This window comes from Marmota monax, unplaced genomic scaffold (assembly GCF_021218885.2).
Source record: "Marmota monax isolate L192 unplaced genomic scaffold, Marmota_monax_Labrador192_F-V1.1 WCK01_AAM20220418_F8-fsc00038, whole genome shotgun sequence".
Taxonomy (NCBI): domain Eukaryota; kingdom Metazoa; phylum Chordata; class Mammalia; order Rodentia; family Sciuridae; genus Marmota; species Marmota monax.
The window spans coordinates 15,720,499-15,743,938 of NW_026692498.1; the positions used below are offsets into that span (position 1 = coordinate 15,720,499).

The 23,440-nt window shown below is 33.3% G+C and overlaps 2 protein-coding genes and 2 pseudogenes across 2 annotated transcripts; 2 read left to right on the forward strand and 2 right to left on the reverse strand.

Moving 5' to 3' along the window:
* Positions 1-2,403: 2,403 nt before the first annotated feature.
* LOC124092801 (olfactory receptor 8K5) lies at positions 2,404-3,345 on the reverse strand. The gene has a single exon (XM_046444609.1). It carries the CDS (start codon positions 3,343-3,345, stop codon positions 2,404-2,406), a length of 942 nt encoding a protein of 313 aa, XP_046300565.1.
* Positions 3,346-12,281: 8,936 nt separating this feature from the next.
* On the forward strand, positions 12,282-13,220 carry LOC124093338 (olfactory receptor 1052-like). The gene has a single exon (XM_046445769.1). It carries the CDS (start codon positions 12,282-12,284, stop codon positions 13,218-13,220), a length of 939 nt encoding a protein of 312 aa, XP_046301725.1.
* Positions 13,221-14,443: 1,223 nt separating this feature from the next.
* On the reverse strand, positions 14,444-15,083 carry LOC124092772 (olfactory receptor 8K3-like; annotated as a pseudogene).
* Positions 15,084-21,263: 6,180 nt separating this feature from the next.
* LOC124092653 (IST1 homolog) lies at positions 21,264-22,741 on the forward strand (annotated as a pseudogene).
* Positions 22,742-23,440: the final 699 nt, after the last annotated feature.

The window sequence follows — 23,440 nt, forward strand, 5'->3', positions numbered from 1 at the left end:
ATGACCAGAGTAACTCTGCACTATGTACAACCACAAGAATGGGATCCTAAATAGAATAAGTTGTACTCTATGTATATAATTTGTCAAAATACACTCTACAGTCATATGTAACTAAAAAGAACAAAAATAGTAATAAAAAAGACTTTACTTTAAATTTTCCCAAAAGAACTATTGAGAAATAAAAAAGTTAAAGAAAAATATAACATTCATTAATTTATAAGTTTTTTGAAACAGGATCATTTTCTAAAAATCATGTACAGAAATTTTTTTTTGAAGAAAATATACATCAAAAAGTGAAGAATCCATATAAAAGCTGTCATTTATCACTGAAAAGGTATGTGTGTGTATGTATTATGTAATTTATATGTACATATAGTAAATGTTAAAAATCTGCTCCAGGAGGTCAGAAGGAAAATGTCAACAACCACAAAAATGATATTTCAGAGGCTCATTACCATAATTACTTTAAAACTACATGAAAGTTAAGCCTACTTGCATATTAAAAATTTATAGTAGTATTTAATTGTTATAACCAAAATACCTGTTATCAAGCACTTAAAGGTAAACAGGTTTATTTTGTCTCATGGCTTCAGTGGTTTTAGTTCATGGTCAGTGGCTGTATTACTCTGGGGAGAGACAGGGCCAGGGACAAGATACCATCCCTAAGAGCATGCCAATGACCACATTTCTCTATCTAGATCCCACCTTCTACTAGTCTATTCATCTATCAGAGAATTAATCTACACTGATGAGCTCCGAGCTCTCATGATCCAATTGCTTCCAAAAGCTCCTCCAATGAACAATGCTGAATGGGGGACAAAGTCTTTGATACTAAGCATTTGAGGGACATTTAATATCCAGACACATAATACCAGGTACATAATACATTTCAAATCGCCTATAGATATAATATGGTTCAATATGAAAAAGAGAAAAAAAGTAATGCATTATTTGATTTGGTTTAAAGACATGCTTAGTAAACTCAATATTATCTAAAACACACACACAAAAAAAAAATTTTGTGGATGTCACCTCAACCATTATTTTAAGACTATCAATGTTGGAAACACAGAGTAGAGGTCTATAGTCAGAATAAGTTCCTCATGAACAAAATATATTCATAACATTTCAGCAATTTCCTAAGGAGTGTATTTTGAGGGTTATTCAAAACAAATAAATTAATCCATTGAGCTACCCTATTTACCTGGATAGTTAAGGTGGCTTACATTTAAAAAGTAATTATGGATGGATGTTTGATATTGAGTTGTATTAATTGTTTTCTGGTTATTGTGAAAAACTTTGTTTCTCTCTCTCTTGCTCTTGTCCTTTTTATTTGTTGATATTTTATAGTGATGTTTTGATTCCTGCCTCTTTATCCCTTGTGAGTCTATTAGAAGTTTTGATTTGCATTTACCATGAGATTTAAATAAAATGTGCTGTTATGCTAGTCTATTTAGCTATAGCAACCTAACTTCTCTCACGTATAAAAACTCTGCAGTTCTATTCATCTTCCACCCACATGCATGATTTATGATTTTGATGTCACAGTTATTGTTGTTATACAGTTCTCTTTACTGATGCTTTCAGAATTTTTCATTTTCTATTCCTTTTTAAAAAGAAATTCTCTTCAGTTATATATAACACCAGGATCACAGAGCAGGAAACACAGCCCACTCCAATTCAGTCCCAAGCATGACTCACCTCCACATGTGTCCCCTCATTCCACCCATCACACTTCAATCCATTTACAGTTTCCTTTTTTTAAATTTAGTGTCCTATGGATATGCTTGATGCCAAGACCCACTGTGCCACATCCATGCATGCACATATGAGAGTTCAGTTTTTTTTCCTCCTCAAGCCCCTTCATCTACTCTACTAATATTTCCTTCATTTTGATGAAATTCCCTCTCATTTTTAAGAGTCTTTCACTTTATAAAAGCTTTTCTGTTTCTGATTGTTTCATTATAATGTGTCCTTTTGAACTCATTTTTGAGTTCCCTGATCCTGTACTTTAGACCAAAGAGGTCTAACAGTTATATAGAGAATTTTCAATCCAAGAAAAAAAGAATACATATTCTTCCCTAGAACCATCTCCACATTACATGATATCATAGGACACAAAATATTTTTAAAAGTTAAAATTAAATCAATAAAACTCAGAGTTGAACTACAAAATAAAAAATAAACAAAATTGACATGCCCTTAGGTAGACTAACATAAAAGAAGATTCAAATAAATAAAATCAGAAGTGGAGATATTTCAACTATATAAAATGATCACTTCATTATGTCTGAGTATATCAAAATCTTCTTGTTGCAGATCTTAAATTAATAAAATAAAGAAACATTTTAAAATAACGTTTTCTTTCTCATGGTTTATTTTGACATGATTCCATAATGAATATTAAACAAAATGCTTACACTGATTCTTAAAGACCCTGTGGAAAGCATTTTTTACTTCTTTGTTCCTTAAGCTGTAGATTAAGGGGTTAAGCATGGGAATCACCAAAGTGTAAAACACAGAGGCTATTTTATCAGTCTCAAAAGAGTGAGAGGATTTAGGTTGCAAGTACATAAAAAAGAGAGACCCATAGAACACCACCACCACTGTCAGATGAGAACCACATGTGGAGAAAGCTTTTTTCCTGCCTTCTGCAGAATGCATTTGGCATATAGCTAACAGAATCAGAAGGTAGGACACTAGGACAACTAGGAGGGATGAGATCATGTTAAATGCTGAAAATAGTATGATCAACAATTCTATTTCATGTGCATTTGAGCAGAGCATAGGTAACAAAGGAACATCATCACAGTAGAAATGACTGATGACCTTAGAGCCACAGAAGTTCAATGTGAAAATCTTAATAGTGAAAAAGAGAGCCTGAAAGGTGCTATAGAGGTATGGAATGCCCACCAGCATATGACAGAGTTTCTGAGACATGGTAACATTGTAGAGCAGAGGGTTGCAAATGGCCACATAGCGGTCGTAAGCCATAGCAGACAAGATGAAAAACTCACTGATAATGAACACAAGGAAGAAAGCCAACTGTGTAGCACATGCATTATGAGAAATGGTATTTCGATCCACAACAAAATTTACCAGCATCTTGGGACAAATGACAGTGGAATTGCCAAGGTCAATAAAAGCCAGGTGTCTGATAAAAAAATACATAGGTGTGTGCAGGCGGGAGTCCAGCTTGGTCAGAATGATCATGCCTAGGTTGCCCACCACTGTGAGTGTGTAGATGAGGAGGAAGACCCCAAAGAGGGGAAGCTGCAGCTCAGGCCGCCTGGAGACTCCCTCCAGAATAAATTCGGTCAGCACTGTAAGGTTCTGTTGGCCCATTTGGTCCAGTTTTCCCTTCTGGGAGGAAAGAAAGAGTTTTATCCACTTTTCTTTTATTTTTTTAATCTCATCTAAAATAGCAATAATATTTATAGGCTGTATAGGGAATTTAATCATAACCTGGGAAATAAAAATAGTTTATGTATCTAACACTTAAATAAGAATAAACAGTAGAATCTTCTAACTACCATGAGAACACATCCATTTGTACTATATAAAAAAAAATCAGCCGATTCACAATGTTTGGAACACATGCATTGAAATAAAACCATAGAGGTACTGATGACGAAAGATTAAATTTTATTTCATCCACAAAATGGACTCACAGTTTTTCTTTAGTTAACATTCATTTTTGTGTGAGGGTTTTTTGGAATTTTTATATTTTAAAGAGAAGGAAACAACATAAACAGAATGGTAGAAGTATTAGAGATCCTCATCTGCAATTCAAAGGTTGTGCAGAAGGTTCAGGGATACACTCCTAAATCTTATCTCTTTGTAAATGTGAATGTAAGGGACTTAGCCATGACCAGTTCATCCCACTTCCTCTAAATTCCAATGTCTTCTTTGTGACTCTTCCATTAATATGGCAAAGCGTTGGTGGGATCCATCTAAGGAACATGAGTTAATTACATTGTATTTGAGGGTTAGTGAGTTTAGGCATATTGTTCAAAGTCAATAACATTTATCATTGAGTAATCCTTTCATTATGATTAGATAATGGCTTCAAAGGACATGCCTACTACCCTGTATCTGAAAAGTGCCTGGAGTTTAAATTAATAAGTTTTTTTGATATATTGCATGATATTTTGACCATCAGTTTATTTATAATCAATATTTTAGAATTCTTTTTCTACTCTGCAGGTAATCATATTCATTTTTAACTTGCACGTGTGATTTTATTTCATTGTTAAAAAGGAAAGCCCTAATTAGCATAAGCTTATTAAGAAAAAAAAATGTGATCTGGAGAGATTCCTGGAAAGATATGTGGAATATATTATTCAAGAATTTCAAGTATTTAATTCAATATATTTTTGTTTTCTTTAATATAACACTGTAGAAATGCAGTAATATATGATTTACATTATTCAATGACTTTGAGTTTTCAGTTGCATATTTAATGCCATAATGTTGGTATAACAGAATTCATAAAGCACATATACCACTTGAACATTTATTTCAGCAATTATTACTGAATGTAAAATTTCCTGAAATTTCACAATTTAGATTTTATAAAGTATACAACTATGGTTTTCAAATATTTCAGAAATAAATACCTTATCATTTATTTAATGAATTTATATGAAAATTTAGAAAAACAGAACTGCTCTGATTAAAAATCATGCAGCTGAGGTAGCCTAATTCTCTTGGATTGTCAACCTGCTGATGTTAATTTTTCCTCAGTGAAACCCTGAAATGCTGAAATGCTGGAAGCATGCTTTTAAATTTTAATTAATTAATTAATTAATTATTTTTTGGTACTGAGATTTGAGCCCAGAGTTGCTTAACCTGAGCCCACTGAGCCACATTCCCAGATCTTATTATTTTATTTATTTATATATTTTATTTTGATATGAGGTCTTGCTAGGTTGCTTAGGATCTTGCTAAACTGCTGAGCCTGGGAGTATAGGTCTGCTTTCATAATTTTTGATTGGAGGAATGACTGGAGTTAAAAAATATCAGTCATAAAATGCAGGAAAGAGTTATTATGTTATAAAATGCCAGCTTTACCTTTTTCAGCTATAGTCTAGAGCCAACTTAGAGCTCCTGTATCAGTTCTAGGAATTCTCACTTAGGATGCCCAGTTAGCTTTCTGACTCAAGTACTGAGGACAGGAGAGGAGGGTGATACTGGAGATCCCTGAACTGAGTCCATTCCTTCTTCCAGGATGAAGTTGTCTGTTGTCTCCACCGAGGCCTATTCTTGTTTCAGATCCACTCTTTGTTCACTAATATTACTTATATACCTACACAACTTTATTCTGAATGAGAAACTGTGCAAGACTTGTCATTGTGTTTAAGATAGAAGATGGGATGCAGTGGATGGAGAAAGGATTCAGAATTCCTGTTACCAATTCTACCACCTTAAAATCTTCAGTGTATTGCTAAGAATTATTCTCTTGCAAATTGAGTGTACATGTCAGTTGTTATCTCTCACTCTGCTAATGTCTTGAATCTTACTCTGCCTATTCTTTTATGTGGGAAATAAGTGGTATTTTAATTTTTTGGCATAGTAAAATCAGAATTCTGTTCAGTCTGGTGGTTCCTGCACAACTCTATAACTCTTAAAAATTCTTATAATATTTTCCATGTGTAATGATTTTTTCCCAAGTGATCTATAGTAAGCAACCCATTAGGAAAATATAAAAAACTAAACATCTATAATTTTATACATACAAGTTTCCTGTACAGAAAACTTAAACTATTCTCTTTCAAATATTGCATTAGCTCTATTTATCCTAAATAATAATTTCCCTTATCAAAGATTATATAATATATGTTATATTTTGTTCAATATTTGCATGAAACTAAATGTAATTGGGCATCCCATACTTTACCTTCAAATCATTTTGAGAAATATAATTAATCAATAGATTAATATTTCTAATTAATAATCAGTTTTTCAAATATTTCTGACATCTTTTCGCTTCCAATTTCCAAATACTAATACGAAAAATAGGCCTAGGACACCTATTTGATACATAGGACTTAATGATTTAAAGCACCAGAATACTCCAAGGAACCCCATTTCACAAAGGTGATAATGGTTTTTTGTTATTTATTTGAGCAATCATTTGTCATTTGCCATAAAAGTGTCTATGGTCTATGAGAAATTACCAATACCCATGTAATCAAGATCAAAGACACTTCTTATCCACTTACCTTACTGAAGAATTGAAAATTATCTCAGTTTATACATCCTTTTGCTCTGGGTAGGAAGAATTTATAGTTTTTCTTCCAGAGATGATCCCAGAGGAATTAGCATCTAATTGTGCAGAACATGATGCCCAAATCCTCTGAGAGGTTTAAAGATCTGCTTTAATATGTCTAATAATTATCTAAGAATACTTACATCTTTCCCAGTGGGAAAAAGTATGGGAAAACTCAAAGAAAGTAACAAATTAGTAAAAGTATCTGTATAATTCCATGGAGTCCTACATGATATAATGGTACTCTGTTACTCATGATGAGTCAACACTTAAATTAGCAGCTGTCCAGCTCAGGAAATACTACAGTTGGATAGCCATTGCCATACCACACTGCAGTAATCAATTGCAATGCAATGATTTGTATTATATTCATATGTAATATCCTATATATTCAAATGATGTTGGATAATTACCAGTATAACTTTTTTTTGTTGTTGTTGTTCAATAAATCTTAACAAGAATAAAATCTACTGTAAGTGGACACCACATTTCTAATTACTTTCTATCAATGTCAATTTTCTTTATGATTTTCCTATTAAGAAAAATTTATATATATGTAGAAACAGTGATAAATGAGTACTTTTCCATGTGCTTGTTGATTTTTCTATACTTTCTAAATTTCTGTCCTTCAGCGAATTTTGAATAAGAATTTTTTTTTTTAATCTTTTGGATGTTTACAAGTTTTCTAGATCAATTTAAGTCTTTGGATTTTATTCTGGAAATCATTTTGGTGTTCATATTAAGTTATCTTTTTCAGTATTTTTCTGTGCTACATAGCAGAGCTATTGTAATACTGGTTTTGAGAGAAAACAGCCTCCCATCCACGATTTCCTCCTACAAAAGATGAATTTTGATGCATGGAATGGAGTAGGAGAAGCCAGAAATTTAATGAAGCCATATGCCAAGGTCCACAGAACACTCCCAAGAATAGAAGTATTCTGGAGAAATAAGAACCAGGCTCTGTTCTGAAACAATGCCTTGACTTAATTGTTCAGTAGTTTTGTGTAATAAGAAATTATGGATTCTATCTTGAATATTGTGAGCTTTTTTCTGGAGAAATCTTAATTTTGATATACTACTCTAAGAGCCTTTTTATTTTGTTATTTTCTGTTTATTTATTCATTTTTAAAGTTTAATGTAAAATTAGCATAATTTGACTCAAATTGTAAACTCTGATCTATAGGTGGCAATATAAATATCTCCTCATATTTAGCTTTCTCTGGGCTCCTGGGTTTACCCAACCTTACACATTTCACAGTAAACCAATTAGAATTTGCACATAGAACTTCTATTTCCTTTTGTCTTACTGTATATTTTCTGGCTTCCTCCAAAGTGTCCTTGGGGTAATACAAACTCTGCATCTCATTCATTTCTTCAGAATGGCTAGATTTTATGTGAGATTTCTCTGAAGTCGTCTAGACTGGCCAATAGTAAAACTGTAAAACTCACTTGTTCCATTAATGTTGAATGAATTTCAGAATCTGCTTGTTATTTATTTTTCTCTAGTAATTCCAAATTCTTTTTCTCAGATATTATTCCTTAACTGTGGGTGTTTGTCCTAATATTAATTATTTGATAATTACTAGAATGATTGGGAAGTCATATGTTTGTTTTCATTTTTAAACTTTTTATTTTAATGATAAAAATTTTTAGGTTAGTTTATTTCTATTTTAAATACATTGTTTCATATTCTGGATCACAAGATTTTATTGCAAAGTTTGAGTTAAACCTTATTTTTATTTTTCTGAACTGGTGTATTTTACATATATCTATACAATTTTGAAATTTTTAAAACTTATTTTCTCTTTGTACTTAAGGTATGGATGGTTTCTATTGTCTTGTGCTCAAATTCACTATTTTTCTCTACAATGTTAAATCCACCCTTAAAAAATGAACAATAAATTTTTTTTGTCAATATTACCCACCACTCTAATAATTAAGATTGTTTCTTTCTTATAATTTTTGTCTCTTTCGAATCCTGTTGGTTAGACTGAAGTCCTTGGAAATGTATACAGTTGTTTTAAAATCCTTTACTCTAAATTCAGAATCTAATATGATGTTTTTATTTCTGGTAATTGGTTTTTCTCATAGTTCTGGCTAACATTTTCCAACTTTTTCAACATACAAATACATACTTATTTGGATGCTAGATATCACAAACATTTTGCTGTTAAGACTCAGAATTGTTTTCTTCTTGTTGTTTGGCAAATAAGTCATTTATTTGCAATCAGAGAAACACTTTTGAGATTTAGTATTGAGATTTAAAACAGTGGGTCTTAGTTAACTGTTTCCTCTGAGGTCATTTCTTCTCCCTTTTGTTGTTCTCATTGAATGCACTTAGTACACTATCAGTCTCTAGAATTTAGTATTTCCCATCATACAGGTTCTTGGTATTTTTTCTTTCGCTACAGTTGAAGTTACTTTGAATTTGTGGAGCCTCATATTAATAAGTGAAGTTTAAGGGTAATATGAAGTCTTAAAATTTCTATGTTGATTTCTAATGGCTTTCCTTGCCTAGGTCTCTCCACTGAAGCAATTGGTGACATATATTCTGGGCACTTCAGCACACATATACCTGATTTTGTATTTTCGTGTTAACATGACTTTTGTGTTTTTCTGTGCCACCACCATCTCATACCAGGATTAAGTAACTGTGTTCCTTCTCTAACATGGCATAGCACTGTGCTGACAATCATCAAATGTCTCAAAATGTATATTACATGTATTTTCTCTAATTTTTCAGTTTTTTTTTTTTTTTTTTTTGGCAGCAGAGTTGTGAAATCTGTGATCCCAGTCACAACGTTGATCCTAGCCCTCAGAAATGCAAATTTATTTCCACTATCAGTCTGATTTTTAGTCCTCTCCCCGTCATCATCTTTTCCTGTCATCAATTTTAATACATATTTCTTATTTATTCAGTTCACATTTCTAGATATTTTAGTGCAAGTGATTTGAGGAGTATGTTAATTCTCATGGTTTCTACAAATGAAAGTTCAAGAAAGTCCCTTTCTTTCTAATGTGCAACATGGTATCTACTATACGCTATCCACTTGTAACTATTAGTTTGATGGACAGAATTCTTCCAAACTCAGAATGTTAAGCTAAAACCAGCAGACTGGAATCTCAGTTGGGTGATTGGTAACCCATAAACCATAGTTTACTCATGTAATCATGCATATGTGTGCTTAAGTCTATGTATTGCTTAAAAATCCTTGTTAATAGTAGTTTCTGATTCCCTTTCTCACCTTCATAAAACAGCTTGTAGTTAACCTTGTTACAGTCAATCATTGTAACTTATGTGATGCTTACATCTGATACATTATTTTCAATAACTGTTTGTGTAATATTTACCGAATTCAAGAATTCTCATCTTTTGCTCCATTTTAATTTAAAGTCTGTAATCGTTTTTAGATAATTATACACTATAGAGATACATATGATTTATGGGGAATTCCAAAGTCCCTTGAGAAATAGAATGGTTCCTGAGGTCTCCTTTGCTATTTCATATGATGCTCACTCTGTGATAGGGCCCATTAGAGGTTAATAATACATATAAAGAGGGCTAGCAACAGAGACACAGAAAAAGAGAGAGAAAGAGATAGGGAGGGAGACATGTAATTCTGTATCTTAAAGAAAGAGAATGTCTTAAGGTATCTTGAGGTATCTTACTTGTTGTTTCTTGTGTTTATTATTAATGGCTAAAATTTATTCTTAATTATATTATCTGGAAATATATTCCATTAGATACTTTAACAATATTTAATAACATTGCAGGACATATCATTATTAAATGACATTATTTTTTAGCAAAGAATAAGAAACCAAAATGTGAAAATTTAAAATAGTTAATTTAGGTAGGTTTATTTTGTAAAAGTATTTTTTTTCTATTTAAATTACCTTGTAGTTGATAGGCTAGTCAAAAGCTTGCTTATATTTTAGCTGATTGAATCATAGGATTATTAAGAATATTTGAAGTAATTAAATTTGATTGTGCATCACATCTTTCAATTCTGTTTCCTAGGTAATCTTCAACTTGGTGAGGATAAAGTGTGCCTGGAATAAGAAATACCATTAAATTTTGAAATTTCAATTGGAAACTTCATGTTCTTAATTCTTCTTTCGAATGAAAACTATTTACATAAACTTTCTTTGAGAAAATGTAATTTAATTAGTACTCTAAAGGATGAGGCAGAAGGTTAGAAGAGCTATCTAATTTTCAAGGTTTTCTACAGTGGCCACTGGTCACATATGCCTACTGAAAAGTTGGACAGGGGTTATCAATAATGGGAAATTGATTTTTGTTTAACTTTAGTTAATTTCAGTTTCTATTTAATGTTCACAGGTAGTTACTGGTTATTGTACTGGACAGTTTGAATGTGGTTGACAGATATGATCAATTTGAATGTCAAAGTTTAACATTCGTTGAAGGGACTTGTATTTTGGTGAATAAACTAGAAACACAGGAGGAATCATAAAAACACAGGATGAAAATTTAAGGTAAAAAATTTAAACTATCAATTGGCATTTCCATTTATTTAAAAATTCAAATAAAATGAATTATATATCTAAAATTGGAAAAATTAATTGGTTAACTAAAAGGTTTCATATGTGATTTATACATATCCATTTGACAAGCTACTCCCCCAAACCATCTAGCTTTTATCTACCATATACCATATCTATCTATAATCTAAGCACTTACTACATACCTAAAGAAATACTTTGCTTATTTCCCATTTGCTTTTAAAAAACTCCTGTGATGTAGATATGATTATACCAAAAGTGAGAGAAGCTTAATGAATTCCCAGAGTAACAAAGTTAATAATGATACTAACACTTTAATTCCAGAATGAGTTAATGCCAACCAATTATCCTTTATGACAATTGAAGTGCATTTGGTAAAATTCATTAATAAAACCTACAGAAGTAATAAAATATTAGTATTCTTTTTATGTCTTTATTTCTAAAAACATATCTTCTCTTAACTATAAAATATTCTAGATTGTGAAAGACAGAGGTAAAGAAGCAAAAAAAGGAAGAAAATTCTGTTCTATTGTAGGGTTATTGATTCTCATACAATATAAGACATTTGAATTAAAAGTGTTGAATAACTGAACTTGGATAGATACTGAATTGATAAAAGCCTGTTGGTCATAAATATTTCTTATTAGAGCAATGACATGAAAAAGAGATTCAGACAAATAGCTTTTTCCAGATATACACATTTAAATGTTTTATTTATATATGTGTGTGTACAGATTGTGTGCTTATAAAAGTAGTAAAATATCTAATAGTATAATATTCCCATTTATATAATGAAAACTTAATGCCAATAATAACATATGAATTATGAATTCCAAATATCATATGACATATAAGGTTTTCCAAAACTGCTGTCATTGAAACAACACAGGGAATTTTGTGTTCGGGATTAAGTGGCTCCACTGAATGTCTCACAGGAGAACATAGAAAGGGCATGAGATTTATGGTCTTTAAGAATTCCCGTCATCATCTTTGGAGCCAGTCTCTTGCCCTGTGACCTCTATTGATTCTCTTGTTAAATCATGGTACATTTGTGTATTAACCATATGGACATTAGTACAGTTGATTTTACATTTTATTGTAATTAACTTTTTTATATTCAAAACAAAGATTAAAAAGAGAATTTTCAATTCAAATGGTAACCACCATTTATTCATCATCAGTGTCCTTCACTGGTATCATATTCCTATAGTGACAGATATGTGAGGGAGAGATTGAAATTTTTGAGAGCCTAAGTGCTTTTCATATATATTTTTGTGGAATTAAACTTTAGCTATCACTAAAACAAAACAGAGATCATAGAGTCGGGTTCTCCATATTGTAAATTAGATGTATATTCAACATGAATAAAATGTATTCACCTAAGGACACAATTCTATGTATAATTCTGCTTCATTTTAAAAGCACCAGGTTCTTCCAGATATGTTCTAATCCCTTACCTCTTACATCTCAGATTTCAAGAAAAGGAATGGCTGAAGAGAATTTTACCGTTGTTACTGAGTTTATTCTTTGGGGATTGACAGACCATGCTGAACTGAAAGTTGTGCTCTTTGTGTTGTTCCTGGTGATTTATGCAGTTACGTTGGTGGGGAATCTGGGCATGGTCATCTTAATCCAAATCACCCCAAAGCTCCAGACACCTATGTACTTTTTCCTCAGCTGCCTTTCATTTGTGGATGCCTGCTATTCTTCAGCCATTGCACCAAAACTGCTGATCAACTTCTTGGTCGTGAAGGAAACCATCTCCTTCTCAGCCTGCATGACACAACATTTATTTTTTGGGGTGCTCATTACCACAGAAGGCTTCTTGCTGTCCGTGATGGCTTATGACCATTACATAGCCATTGTCAATCCTTTGCTTTACACTGCAGCCATGTCTAAGAGAAAGTGTGTGGTGCTGGTCATCGGGTCGTGTACAGGAGGAATAATCAATTCATTGACACACACAGTAAGCTTGGCGAGATTGTCCTTTTGTGGTCCCAATGTGGTGAATCATTTCTTTTGTGATGTTCCACCATTGTTAAAGCTGTCATGTTCTGACACCTCCATGAATGAGTTTTTGCTCTTAACCTTCTCTGGCGTCATTGCCATGGGTACTTTCTTCATTGTGATCATCTCCTACATACTCATTGCCATTTCGATTCTGAGAATCCGCTCAGCTTCAGGTAGACAGAAAGCCTTCTCCACCTGTGCCTCTCACCTCACTGCTGTGACCATATTTTATGGGACCTTAAGTTTTAGTTACATCCAGCCAAGCTCACAGTATTCTGTAGAACAAGAGAAGGTGGTATCTGTGTTCTACACACTAGTCATTCCCATGTTAAACCCATTGATTTATAGTCTCAGGAACAAGGAGGTAAAATATGCAGTGAAAAGGGCCACAGAAAGGCGACACTGCTCATGTTAATTTCAAAGCAATATCAACTCCACAACAGTCTACCAGCCAGTTTCCCTAAGTTTCACATGAATACTATGAACAGTTGAGCTTCTGTTTCCATAAATCATTGTGCTGTAAATGTCCTTTGTTCACGGTAGGAGAAAAAGGATGCACAGTAGAATTGACTTAGTGCATGATTTTGTTTTAGAAAAATTAACTTGAAATCCAGCTCTTATGAGATATTAAGCCACTGATAGTTAACAAGTCAATAACATATAGTCTTTTAACATTTAGAAAACTGTATAAATTCATTAATGTATGTGTCCTTTTAGATATCTTATTCCATGATATTTTAACGTTTATTATCTAAATTGTTTGTCTGATACTTTGTGTTTAAAACTTGTATTGAATTGTAAAAACTGGTAGATTTCCATGTAAAATAAGTAGGAGGATATGAAATTGAGAGATTCTACTTTGTAGCTATTTAAGCAATTTTGGACACTCATGATCTAGCAAGCAAAAGTGAGTTGTATATGATACTATCACAATTCTCATTTCCATGTGCTCCTCCTACAATATGCACTTTAAAATATAGATTCATGTGTGGAATGACATAATTTTTAAGTAGGTAAAATTCTCTTCTCACCCTTCTCAAACATCTCTATAAGAATCTCCTTCAATTTTTTCTAGATGAATTTTTTTAGAAATTCAAATCATTTAATAGATTTAGTATCTCTCATTAATATATGATTACAAATTCCAGTTCTGTAATAATGGATTACAGAACTGGAATTTGTAATCATATATACATATTACTGGTTGCAAAACTTCACAGATTCTCATTGAATTAGGAACATACATTTGTTACTAAAAATGCTAAAAATAATATTGCATGGACTTTTTCATATTAAAATAAATTATGTTTTCCATTGTTGTCTATATTTTGGAGACTCTATTAGCCACTGATATCATAGGAGGAAATTTCAGGTATTTAAAACTATTGAAAATTGTTTTTCAAAGAATTAAACAAGTGTACATTTTCTTTCTCGTATTTGACATCAGTGCAGACAAAACATTGCCAATCATACGCAGAAGGATGAAAAGACTTCAATAGCAAAGGCAATTTTTATCTTTCCCATCAAGAACAATTCAAAAAACGATTGCAAATTTTATATTGTGTATAGAAGTAGGCTGATATAAAGTAATTTTGATTTTTATTTGTTTGGGATATAAGTCTAGGTCTAAAAATTCTTTCACACAGAATATCCATCTTCACTGAAAATGGTAACAAGGATGAGGAGGTAAGAATACAGGAGTATCACAAGAATTAAGCACAGCAAAGATAACAAGGGGAGACTGTCACAGAAATGACTTATAATCTTGTTGCCACAAATGAGTAAATTAATTTTGTATGGCGATTAGGAGAGAAACAAATATGCTGTAGAGTTAAGGAATTGCTGCCAGCGTGTGACATACTCTATGTGACATGATGACAGTGTAGAGCAGTGGGTTGCAGTGGTCCACATAGCAGTCATAGGCCATGCAGACAGAATAAAAAGTTCACAAATGATGAACGCAAGAAAGCAAGCTAGCTGTGTGGCACATAAAAAAATAAGATGTTATATTCTTATCTACAACAAAATTTACTAACATTTTGGGGCCCACAACTGTAGAATAACCAAGGTCAGTGAGAGCCAGGTATCTGAGAAAAAGGTACATGGGTGTTTGCAGGTTGTGGTCCACCTTGGTGAGGATGATCATGCCCAAGTTGCCCAGCACTGAGACCAGGTAGATGATGAGGAACAGCCCAAACAGTGGAGCCTGCAGCTCAGGGCGCTATGTGATGCCCATCAAAACAAACTCATGCACCACTGAGAGATTGCGTTTCTCCATTGGAGATTGTTAGTTACAAAACCTATTTGGATACAGACATCAGCACAGTCAAGACTTGGGGAATTTTTTGGTGTGCAAGCTTGTGTAAATGAGAAATATCAAAACTCCTAAATTTATGATATTTAAAATTAAGCACATTTTTCCAAAAAAAAAATATCTCAGTAGTAATATACACATGGACAGATTGGTGGTTCTATTTGGTCTGACTTTACTGTCAATGTCTATGGATATATTCTAGGTATATTACTTGTCATACCTGTATGGTGGGCTACAACTGGTACCCAATGGTTAGAGGGCAGTTAAATGGTTAAAAATTTTACAATATCAAACATTCAGCCCAAATATTGTTAGGACTAATATTGAGATACCTCAGTAAGATAGATCAGTAGATGGATACATAGTTATATGTAAATAGAGATATATAAATATATTTTAAATGTTGACACAAAATTAAATTTTGAGTTTATTATATTGAATATCATTGTACTATTTTTTTCAGTGTAATGATTCATTTTACTCAGTGCTTAATACATCAAATACCCCATATAAAGTAACTATTGGAAAAAATCAATCTGTGGGAATTTAGTTATTGATTATAAACTTGACTGTTTCTTTAAATAATTTAAAGGGTAATTAGTAATTCCTTTTGGATTGATGTTTTTTAAGCATTTTTCTAGAAGTCGATAAACATTTTTTTTCATTTATTTATATGCAGTGGTGAGAATTGAACCCAGTGCCTCACACATACTAGGCAAGTGCTCTCCCACTGAGCCAGAACCCCAGCATCTGGTAATGGTTTTTAAAATTAGTGCATTATGGATATACATAAACTTAAGCTATTCATTGTTTTACATATGTCTATTACATAATGTCTTCCTCAGTGGCATTTCTGCATTATCTATGATAATAAAGCATATTTAATTTGTGATACAAAATAGTATCAACCATGTATTGCAAAAATGCATAGAAACCTCTCCTACAATACAGGCCTATGAAAGCCTTTAGGCCTGTAAATTTTATAGCTTCAATATACTTATATTAGATAGGTGTCTAATATAGATGTCTTCAATATACAGATATTATATAGGTGTCTGAATAAGAAAATAGATCACAGTATGGATTACTTTACATGGAAAAACAAATCAGAATACATATAATTATGTACCAATATATGTATCAATTATGTATCAATGCTATATTTTCTTTAGAGTATATACAAAGTAATATTGGGATAAGTAATATGTTACCTAAAACTTACATTCATACACAGACTATTATATGCTGCATACATATATATGTATATATAGATATATACATACATGTGTACATACATGTGTATATACATATATATATGTTATATGTATGTATATATGTATACACACACACATAGACACACATATATACATATAAGATTTTTGAGAGGATGGAATGGAAATTAAATGACTATGTATAAAGTAATCCCAAAGAGAAAAAAGAAGGTACTGAAATAAATAGAAATTATACTTATTACAATGAAAATTGCAGTAGCAGAAATCTCATGGTGAACTATAAGAAAACATAATACACAACTTTATCACATTAAATATAGAACTCATTATATGTACCTTGAGCAAAATCAATTAAAATATTGCCTATAAAATTAAAACCTCTTGCTATCCTGCCCATAATTAATGCATATATATTTTCTATGTTAGAAATCTGAGGAGCTGAGGACATGGCCCAGTGATAGAGTCCTTGCCTAGCATGCATGAGGCCCTGGGTTTAATCCCCAGCATCATCCCCAGACACACACACAAACACACACACACACACACACACACTCACACACCCCAAAAAGTGAAAGAAATCTGAGTATGTGTGTCAGATTATATTATTAGAAAAATATCTGCAGTATATACAAGAAAATAACATATAAAACTTGTTTTTCTTTCATTGGTTTGGTTTGGTTTTACAAGCATAAAAGGTTAAAAACAATAATAAACTGCACATGGTAAGATCTATAGTTTTTCTATAAAATAATGAAAGATTAAAGTGATTTTTCTTACTTGTTCTAGAGTACTGTGAAATGAACAAACCACTTTTTCATATATTATTGTCTTTCTTGATTACTGATCACTGCTGCTTTTAAAATTATACTCTAAAATATTCCATTTGATTTTTGTCACATTTCTCTGCAAATTTCAGAACCTTGAGTATTGTCCTATTAATATATAATCAGATACTTAAAGGATTCCTCTTAATAGTGTGTTTCACAACTGGATGAGGAGCAGAAGCTCCCTCTATATTATTCAAGAGTGAAGAAAAACTCTGACAGAATCAGACCTCTACATCTATTTACATAAACATTAAATACTAATCTATTTTAAAAGTCTCACAAAGAAAATCCTAGAGATATCAATAACTATTGGGAAGGATATCCAAATGAGAGACTGAATCTCTTCAGGTTTATAAACCTTATCTTAAAAGAACAAAGTAAAATAAAACACCTTAGCTATGTTTCATTTGGTCTCAGTTTTGGCCTCTGTGAGAGATAAACTATTCAAATAAAACTTAGAATTTTTAAATAGTACCATGATGATTTTTCAAGGATGCTTATGAAAATTTAGCTCACACCTCATGATAACATGAAAACATTAATTTAAGAATAAGGAAAGGATTTATTTCTGCTAAGACATTATTGCAGGGTAAAAGCACAGAGTATATAGTAAGAATTAATCATATTTTACTCTGGTTTTGATATCAAATTAAATATCTGCAAATGTTACTGAGAACTTGTGAATATCTTGAAAACATGGCATCAGGTGAAACTTTTTTTTTAACCTGTAATGAAATATCCATCTTGGCTCCATATATATGTATACATATACACAGAGTCATATGTTTCTTACATAGGTTTGTGAAAAAAATTATAATTTTTTTTAAACTTTTGAGACTTGAGACACCCTGAAGAAATGACAAGCAATTTGCTGATTATCCCTACATGAGCTTAAGAGAATTCCTAGAACTCATTCACTAATTGTCATAGACTAATTTATTCACAGGTGTAACAGTGAGGGTGTCTTGGAGAAACATAACCCATGAGGAGAGAGAGAGAGAGAGAGAGAGAGAGAGAGAGAGAGAGAGAGAGAGAGAGAGAGAAAAGTCTTAATGAGGGAATGGCTCACACAATTATGGAGATTGAGAAATACCATGAGTCACTGTGTGCAATTTAGAGGCACTGAAAAGCTTGTTTCTTGTTCCAGTCACTTTTTCTTGGAAGGTGAAATGGCCACACATTTTAGTATATGTCATCTCATGGATGGTAGCCAATAATTTTGCTGGATGATAAAAGACATGGAAATAATTTGATTTGTAAATTGTAGACAAAAGTAATATAGGCAAGAAATACAGGGATAACTCTCCAAAATGCTAAAAATAGGAAGATATTAGTGTCCCCTGTGGATACACAACAAAAGGTTGTGTAAGCAGAAGAGGATTTTTGTAATCTTGTCTTTGGCATCACCTTATCAATGGATGTCAGGCAGCCTCTTTATAACAATTTATACCTACATTCTATTACCCATCCTGCATTCCCTTTGTCTTCCTCAATTGCCTCAACTTGTGGTAAGTCTCTACCTGTTGGAGTCACACAAGCCTTCACTTATGGAAGGTTTGGGACACTAGTAATTTTCCACATAAAGTTGTTGGAATTTTCTTTTGACTTTAATATGTGTCTGTATTACCACAGGCATTGTAATATGAAGAAAATCATTTGGGTATTTCTTCCATTTCACATTTTTTTTACCTCTTTTATGGATTAAGAGTCCATTTTCTCCTTAGAAGTCAGGAAACATCACCACAACATCATTACAATTTTCTCTTTGCCTATGCATTCAAACTTATGAGCATCCCAAAGTGGTCAAATGACAGTCTTAGGATCCAATTCATTGGAATGTTTGCCGTGTCCCCTAGTGCAAGCATTCCTTCCTCTGGATCTAAGACCTCTCCTCACTGAAGTATAACATTACAGGAATATGAATCACAAGTGATAATAATGAGTGTTACCATCTCTTGAATCCTGCACCTCTGTTTTCTAGCTAATCAAAACAAGGAACATAAGTTGAGGCTGATTCAGAGCATATTTATTCCCCTGGAGAACATTGTCTCAGCCCGTTAAGGTGCTTCCACATACCTAATACTATGCTTGAGTCCTTATGATATTGAAATTTAAAACACTACTGTGTTCATGTGTCCTATTTCCTGTGGAAAGTGGCTGACTGACATCTATAGAGAAGGTCATGCCAAAGACTTGATTGTAAAAACCCTCTTCTTAGTTCACATTTTGTTGTGTATTCACAGGGGACACCAGTATCTTCCTAATTTACCATTTTGGAGCATTATATCCTTGGATTTCCTGCCCACATTACTTTGTCAACAATTTACGAGTCAAATATTTCCATGTCTTTTATCATCCAGGAAAATCATTGGCTACCACCCATGAGTTGACATCTACTAAAATATCTGTCAATTTCTCCTTCCAAGAAAAAGGGCACTACTCAAAGTTCTTCATGCTGAGACGACTCTACTTCACAGCTCTCCTTTAGGGTTGTTCCAGTAAGGTGATGAAGTACTGTAGCTGCCCACCTTCAGGTGGGTAGAGAAATCACTAAACCAGGCTTGAGTCATCTCTTCTACTAATCTTTCATAGAGCCTCCCTAAGCGGTCAAAGGTGAAGCTGAGGAAACAAGTTAATGCACCAGAAATGGAACCAAAAGTGTTTGGGACACCACATTTTTTCTCTTTATTTTAACTGATACTCAAACCATGAAAAGTTGTACTTTTTAATGGGTTGCCATATAATATATACATTGCATAATGTTTAAATCAGATTGAACTTAACTCCTCAAACATCTATCAGTTGTATGTGGTAAAATCTTTCAAAATGATTTATTCAAACTTTTTGAAATATACAGTACATAATTAAAAATGTGAGCACAAATGAATTTTTACTTAAAAAAAGGAAAATAATAGTATTGATCTTGGTACAAAAGTAAACGGTGGATTCAAAATTTTCTGAGTGAGCTATAAGAAAGCAAAAATTTCACTTTGAGTTGACTTTTGTTCAGGAATAAAGACAGGAATCTTTTTACATATGGACATCCATTTTCCCCAGTACCATTGCTTAAGAATGTTATCTTTTCTCCAAAGTATAGTTTTGACACCTTTGTGGAGTATCAGATGACTGTATCTGTTTGGATTTGTTTCTGTGTCTTCTTTTTATGTCATTGATCTTCACGTCTGTTTTGGAGCCCTTCCCATGCTGTTATAATCATTATCATTCTGTAGTTTAACTTGAGATCAGTTATTGTAAAACCTTTTGTTCCACTCCTTTTGCTCAGGATTGTTTTATTTATTATGGTCATTTATTCTTCTAAATTAGTTTTGATTTTTTTTGTAGGTCTGTGAAGAATTTCTTCAGTATTTTGATGGGGATTACATTGAATTTGTATAGTGTTTGTGGTAGTAAGCCATTTGGGACAACATTGTTTCTGCCTATCCAAGAACATGAGAGGTATTTCCGTCTTCTAAGGTCTACCTCAATGTCTTTATTGAGTGTTCTATAGCTTTCATTTTATAAGCCATCCATTCGTTTAATGGATTTATTCTAAAGGTTTGTTTTTTTTTTTTTAATTTTCCCCCTTTGAGATTACTGTGAATGGTATATTTTTTTCTGACTCCTTTCTCAGCATTTTCATTATTGCAGCACAAGAGAACATTTGATGTATTTATGTTGATCTTGTATCATTTTACTTTTCTGAATTTGTTTACCAAATCTAGAAGTCTTCTGGTACACCAAAAGGTCTTCTTTACAGAGGATCCTATCATCAATGAGCCGAGAACTTTGACTTTTTAATTTTTGGCTTTCAGTTTACCTTCACATAGCCTTTATAATGTTGAAGTAAGGTCCTTGTATCCCTACGTTCTCCAGCATTTTTAATATGATGGATTTTATCAAATTATTTTGATGGAATCCTAATCCTGAGATGATAGTATTGAGAAATATGAAGATTTCGTGACAAAACTGATCAGAAGAGACATAGAATATTACATTATACTATTTAAGAGAACCATCTGGGATGCTGAGCAATGTTTGCAAAGTCAGTCTCTATGGTTTTCATGCCTGGATTCAGCCAGGAGGAACAATACAGCATGCTGGGCTCTGGATTTAAAGCTGAGAGTTTACGAGTCAATTTGAGATTAGTCATAAATCCTCTTAAACTATTGGAAGAAAAAAAAAAAAAACTGAACTGTCCCAGAAAGAAGAAAGGAGATTGCTGACTAGAGGCCAAGGAGATCCTGCAGCTGTACTGTGACCTGCTGCTGGCTCGGTTTGGCCTCATCCAGTCTGTGAAGGAGCTAGATTCTGGTCTGGCCGAATCTGTGTCTACACTGATCTGGGCTGCTCCTCGACTCCAGTCAGAAGTGGCTAAGTTGAAAATAGTTGCTGTTCAGCTCTGTGCCAAATATAGCAAGGAAAATGGCAAGTTATGTAGGAACAACCAAATTGGAACTGTGAATGACAGGCTAATGACAAAACTTAGTGTGGAAGCCCCACTCAAAATCCTGGTGGAGAGAATACCTTATTGAAATTGCCAAGAACTACAATGTACCCTATGAACCTGAGCTTCTGTGGTCATGGCAGAAGTTCCTCCTGAAGTAGAAACAGATCTCATTGATGTTGGATTCACAGATGATGTGAAGAAAGGTAGCCCTGGAAAAGGAGGAGGTGGTGGTGGGTTCACTGCACCTGTTGGTGGAACTGATGGAACAGTGCCAATGCCCATGCCTATGCCTATGTCCATGTCATCTCCAAATACTCCCTACTCATATCCACTGCCTAAGGGACCCTCGGATGTCAATGGCATGCCAGTGGGGATTTATCAGGCCTTCCCCAATATTCATCCACCTCAGATACCAGCAACTCCCACAGCATATGAATCTGTTGATGACATTAATGCTGATAAGAATGTTTCTTATGCACAGATATTTGGGCCTGGACCCAAGCAGGAAACCTCTGAAAAATCCCTTTCCAGACCTATGGATAACTATGACAACTTTGTACTGCCAGAGTTACTATCTGTGCCAGATACACTGCCAACTTCATCTGCTGGTGCCAGCACCTCAGTGTCTAAAGACATTGACTTTGATGATCTTTCCTGGAGATTTGAAGAATTAAAAAAGAAGACATAGGTCTCTTAAACCAGGCAACCTCCACCTTCTGGAAGTTGAGACTGAGCAGTTTCTCCTTGTAACACAGAATCTCCGTGAAATTCCGTTTCATCTATTAAGCATCACTGAGCGTGACACTCTTCCTTGGGGCTCTCTTCCTGCTCTACCAAATTCTGTTGCTTTCCAGTTCTCTACTGAGACTAAGACACTAAAAACTGGAGACTGAGGCCAGCACACTGGCTCCTGGCAGCTGTGCCTGTTTCCTGACAGAGGGATCCCAGGTTTTCTCCCTCAGTCCTTCCCCAGGAGAATGAGAAGATGAAGCATTGTGAGAAGAGCCACTGGAGATGGCTGGACTGTGGAGGAGACCTCCTCGTGAAGTGTCTCAGCCTTCTGTTGTGGTTCCAGACTTGGAAACACTTCCCTCTGTACAGAGGGATTGTGCTGAGAATCAAGGACACTGTGTGTTTTCTCATTCTCATGTAAGAGAGAGAGAAAGTGGCTCAGGAAGCCATGGTAATGGTTCCTGAAATCTGGGCTCTCTCCTTGGCATGTACACTATTCCTTGTTGCAGAGCACTGCTCCACCTGGATCCAGTTATAAAGCTTGGTAGTTGCTAATAAAATTAGAAGAACCTGAAAAAAAAAGAGAGAGAACCACCCAAGTATATAATTACTGCAAATGTGTATGGCCCTAATATTGTTGTACATACATACATATAACAAACCCTACTCAATATAAGAAGCCAAATGTATACTGAAATAGTAATAAATACTGGATTCATTTTGACATATTCAGACATGCATAGACTATAATTTACTCCACTTAAATCCCACATATAAAAGTGGAATATATAAAAAACAAAGAATTTCACTCACATATATACAGTGCAATTCTTTGTGATATGTTCATACATGCACTTTTTAAACATTTGTGAAACTATCAACTATAATTGCATTAAAAATTTAATGCATTAAATATTAATATAATTGCATTAAAAAATTCTTAGGAAGAGGATTAAGTTGTCAACCAGCATATTGCTTCTGTCTTTTTTCATATTCCTTTAGCTCTCTGGGCTTCATTTTTATATTTTCATTTTTATATTTACAGGTTTGCTTATGATTTTTTACAGTGTTTAATCTGCTATG

Excerpts from the sequence above, each read along its gene's own strand:
- LOC124093338 (XM_046445769.1), top strand. The coding sequence starts at position 12,282 with ATGGCTGAAGAGAATTTTACCGTTGTTACTGAGTTTATTCTTTGGGGA.
- LOC124092801 (XM_046444609.1), bottom strand. The coding sequence starts at position 3,345 with ATGGGCCAACAGAACCTTACAGTGCTGACCGAATTTATTCTGGAGGGA.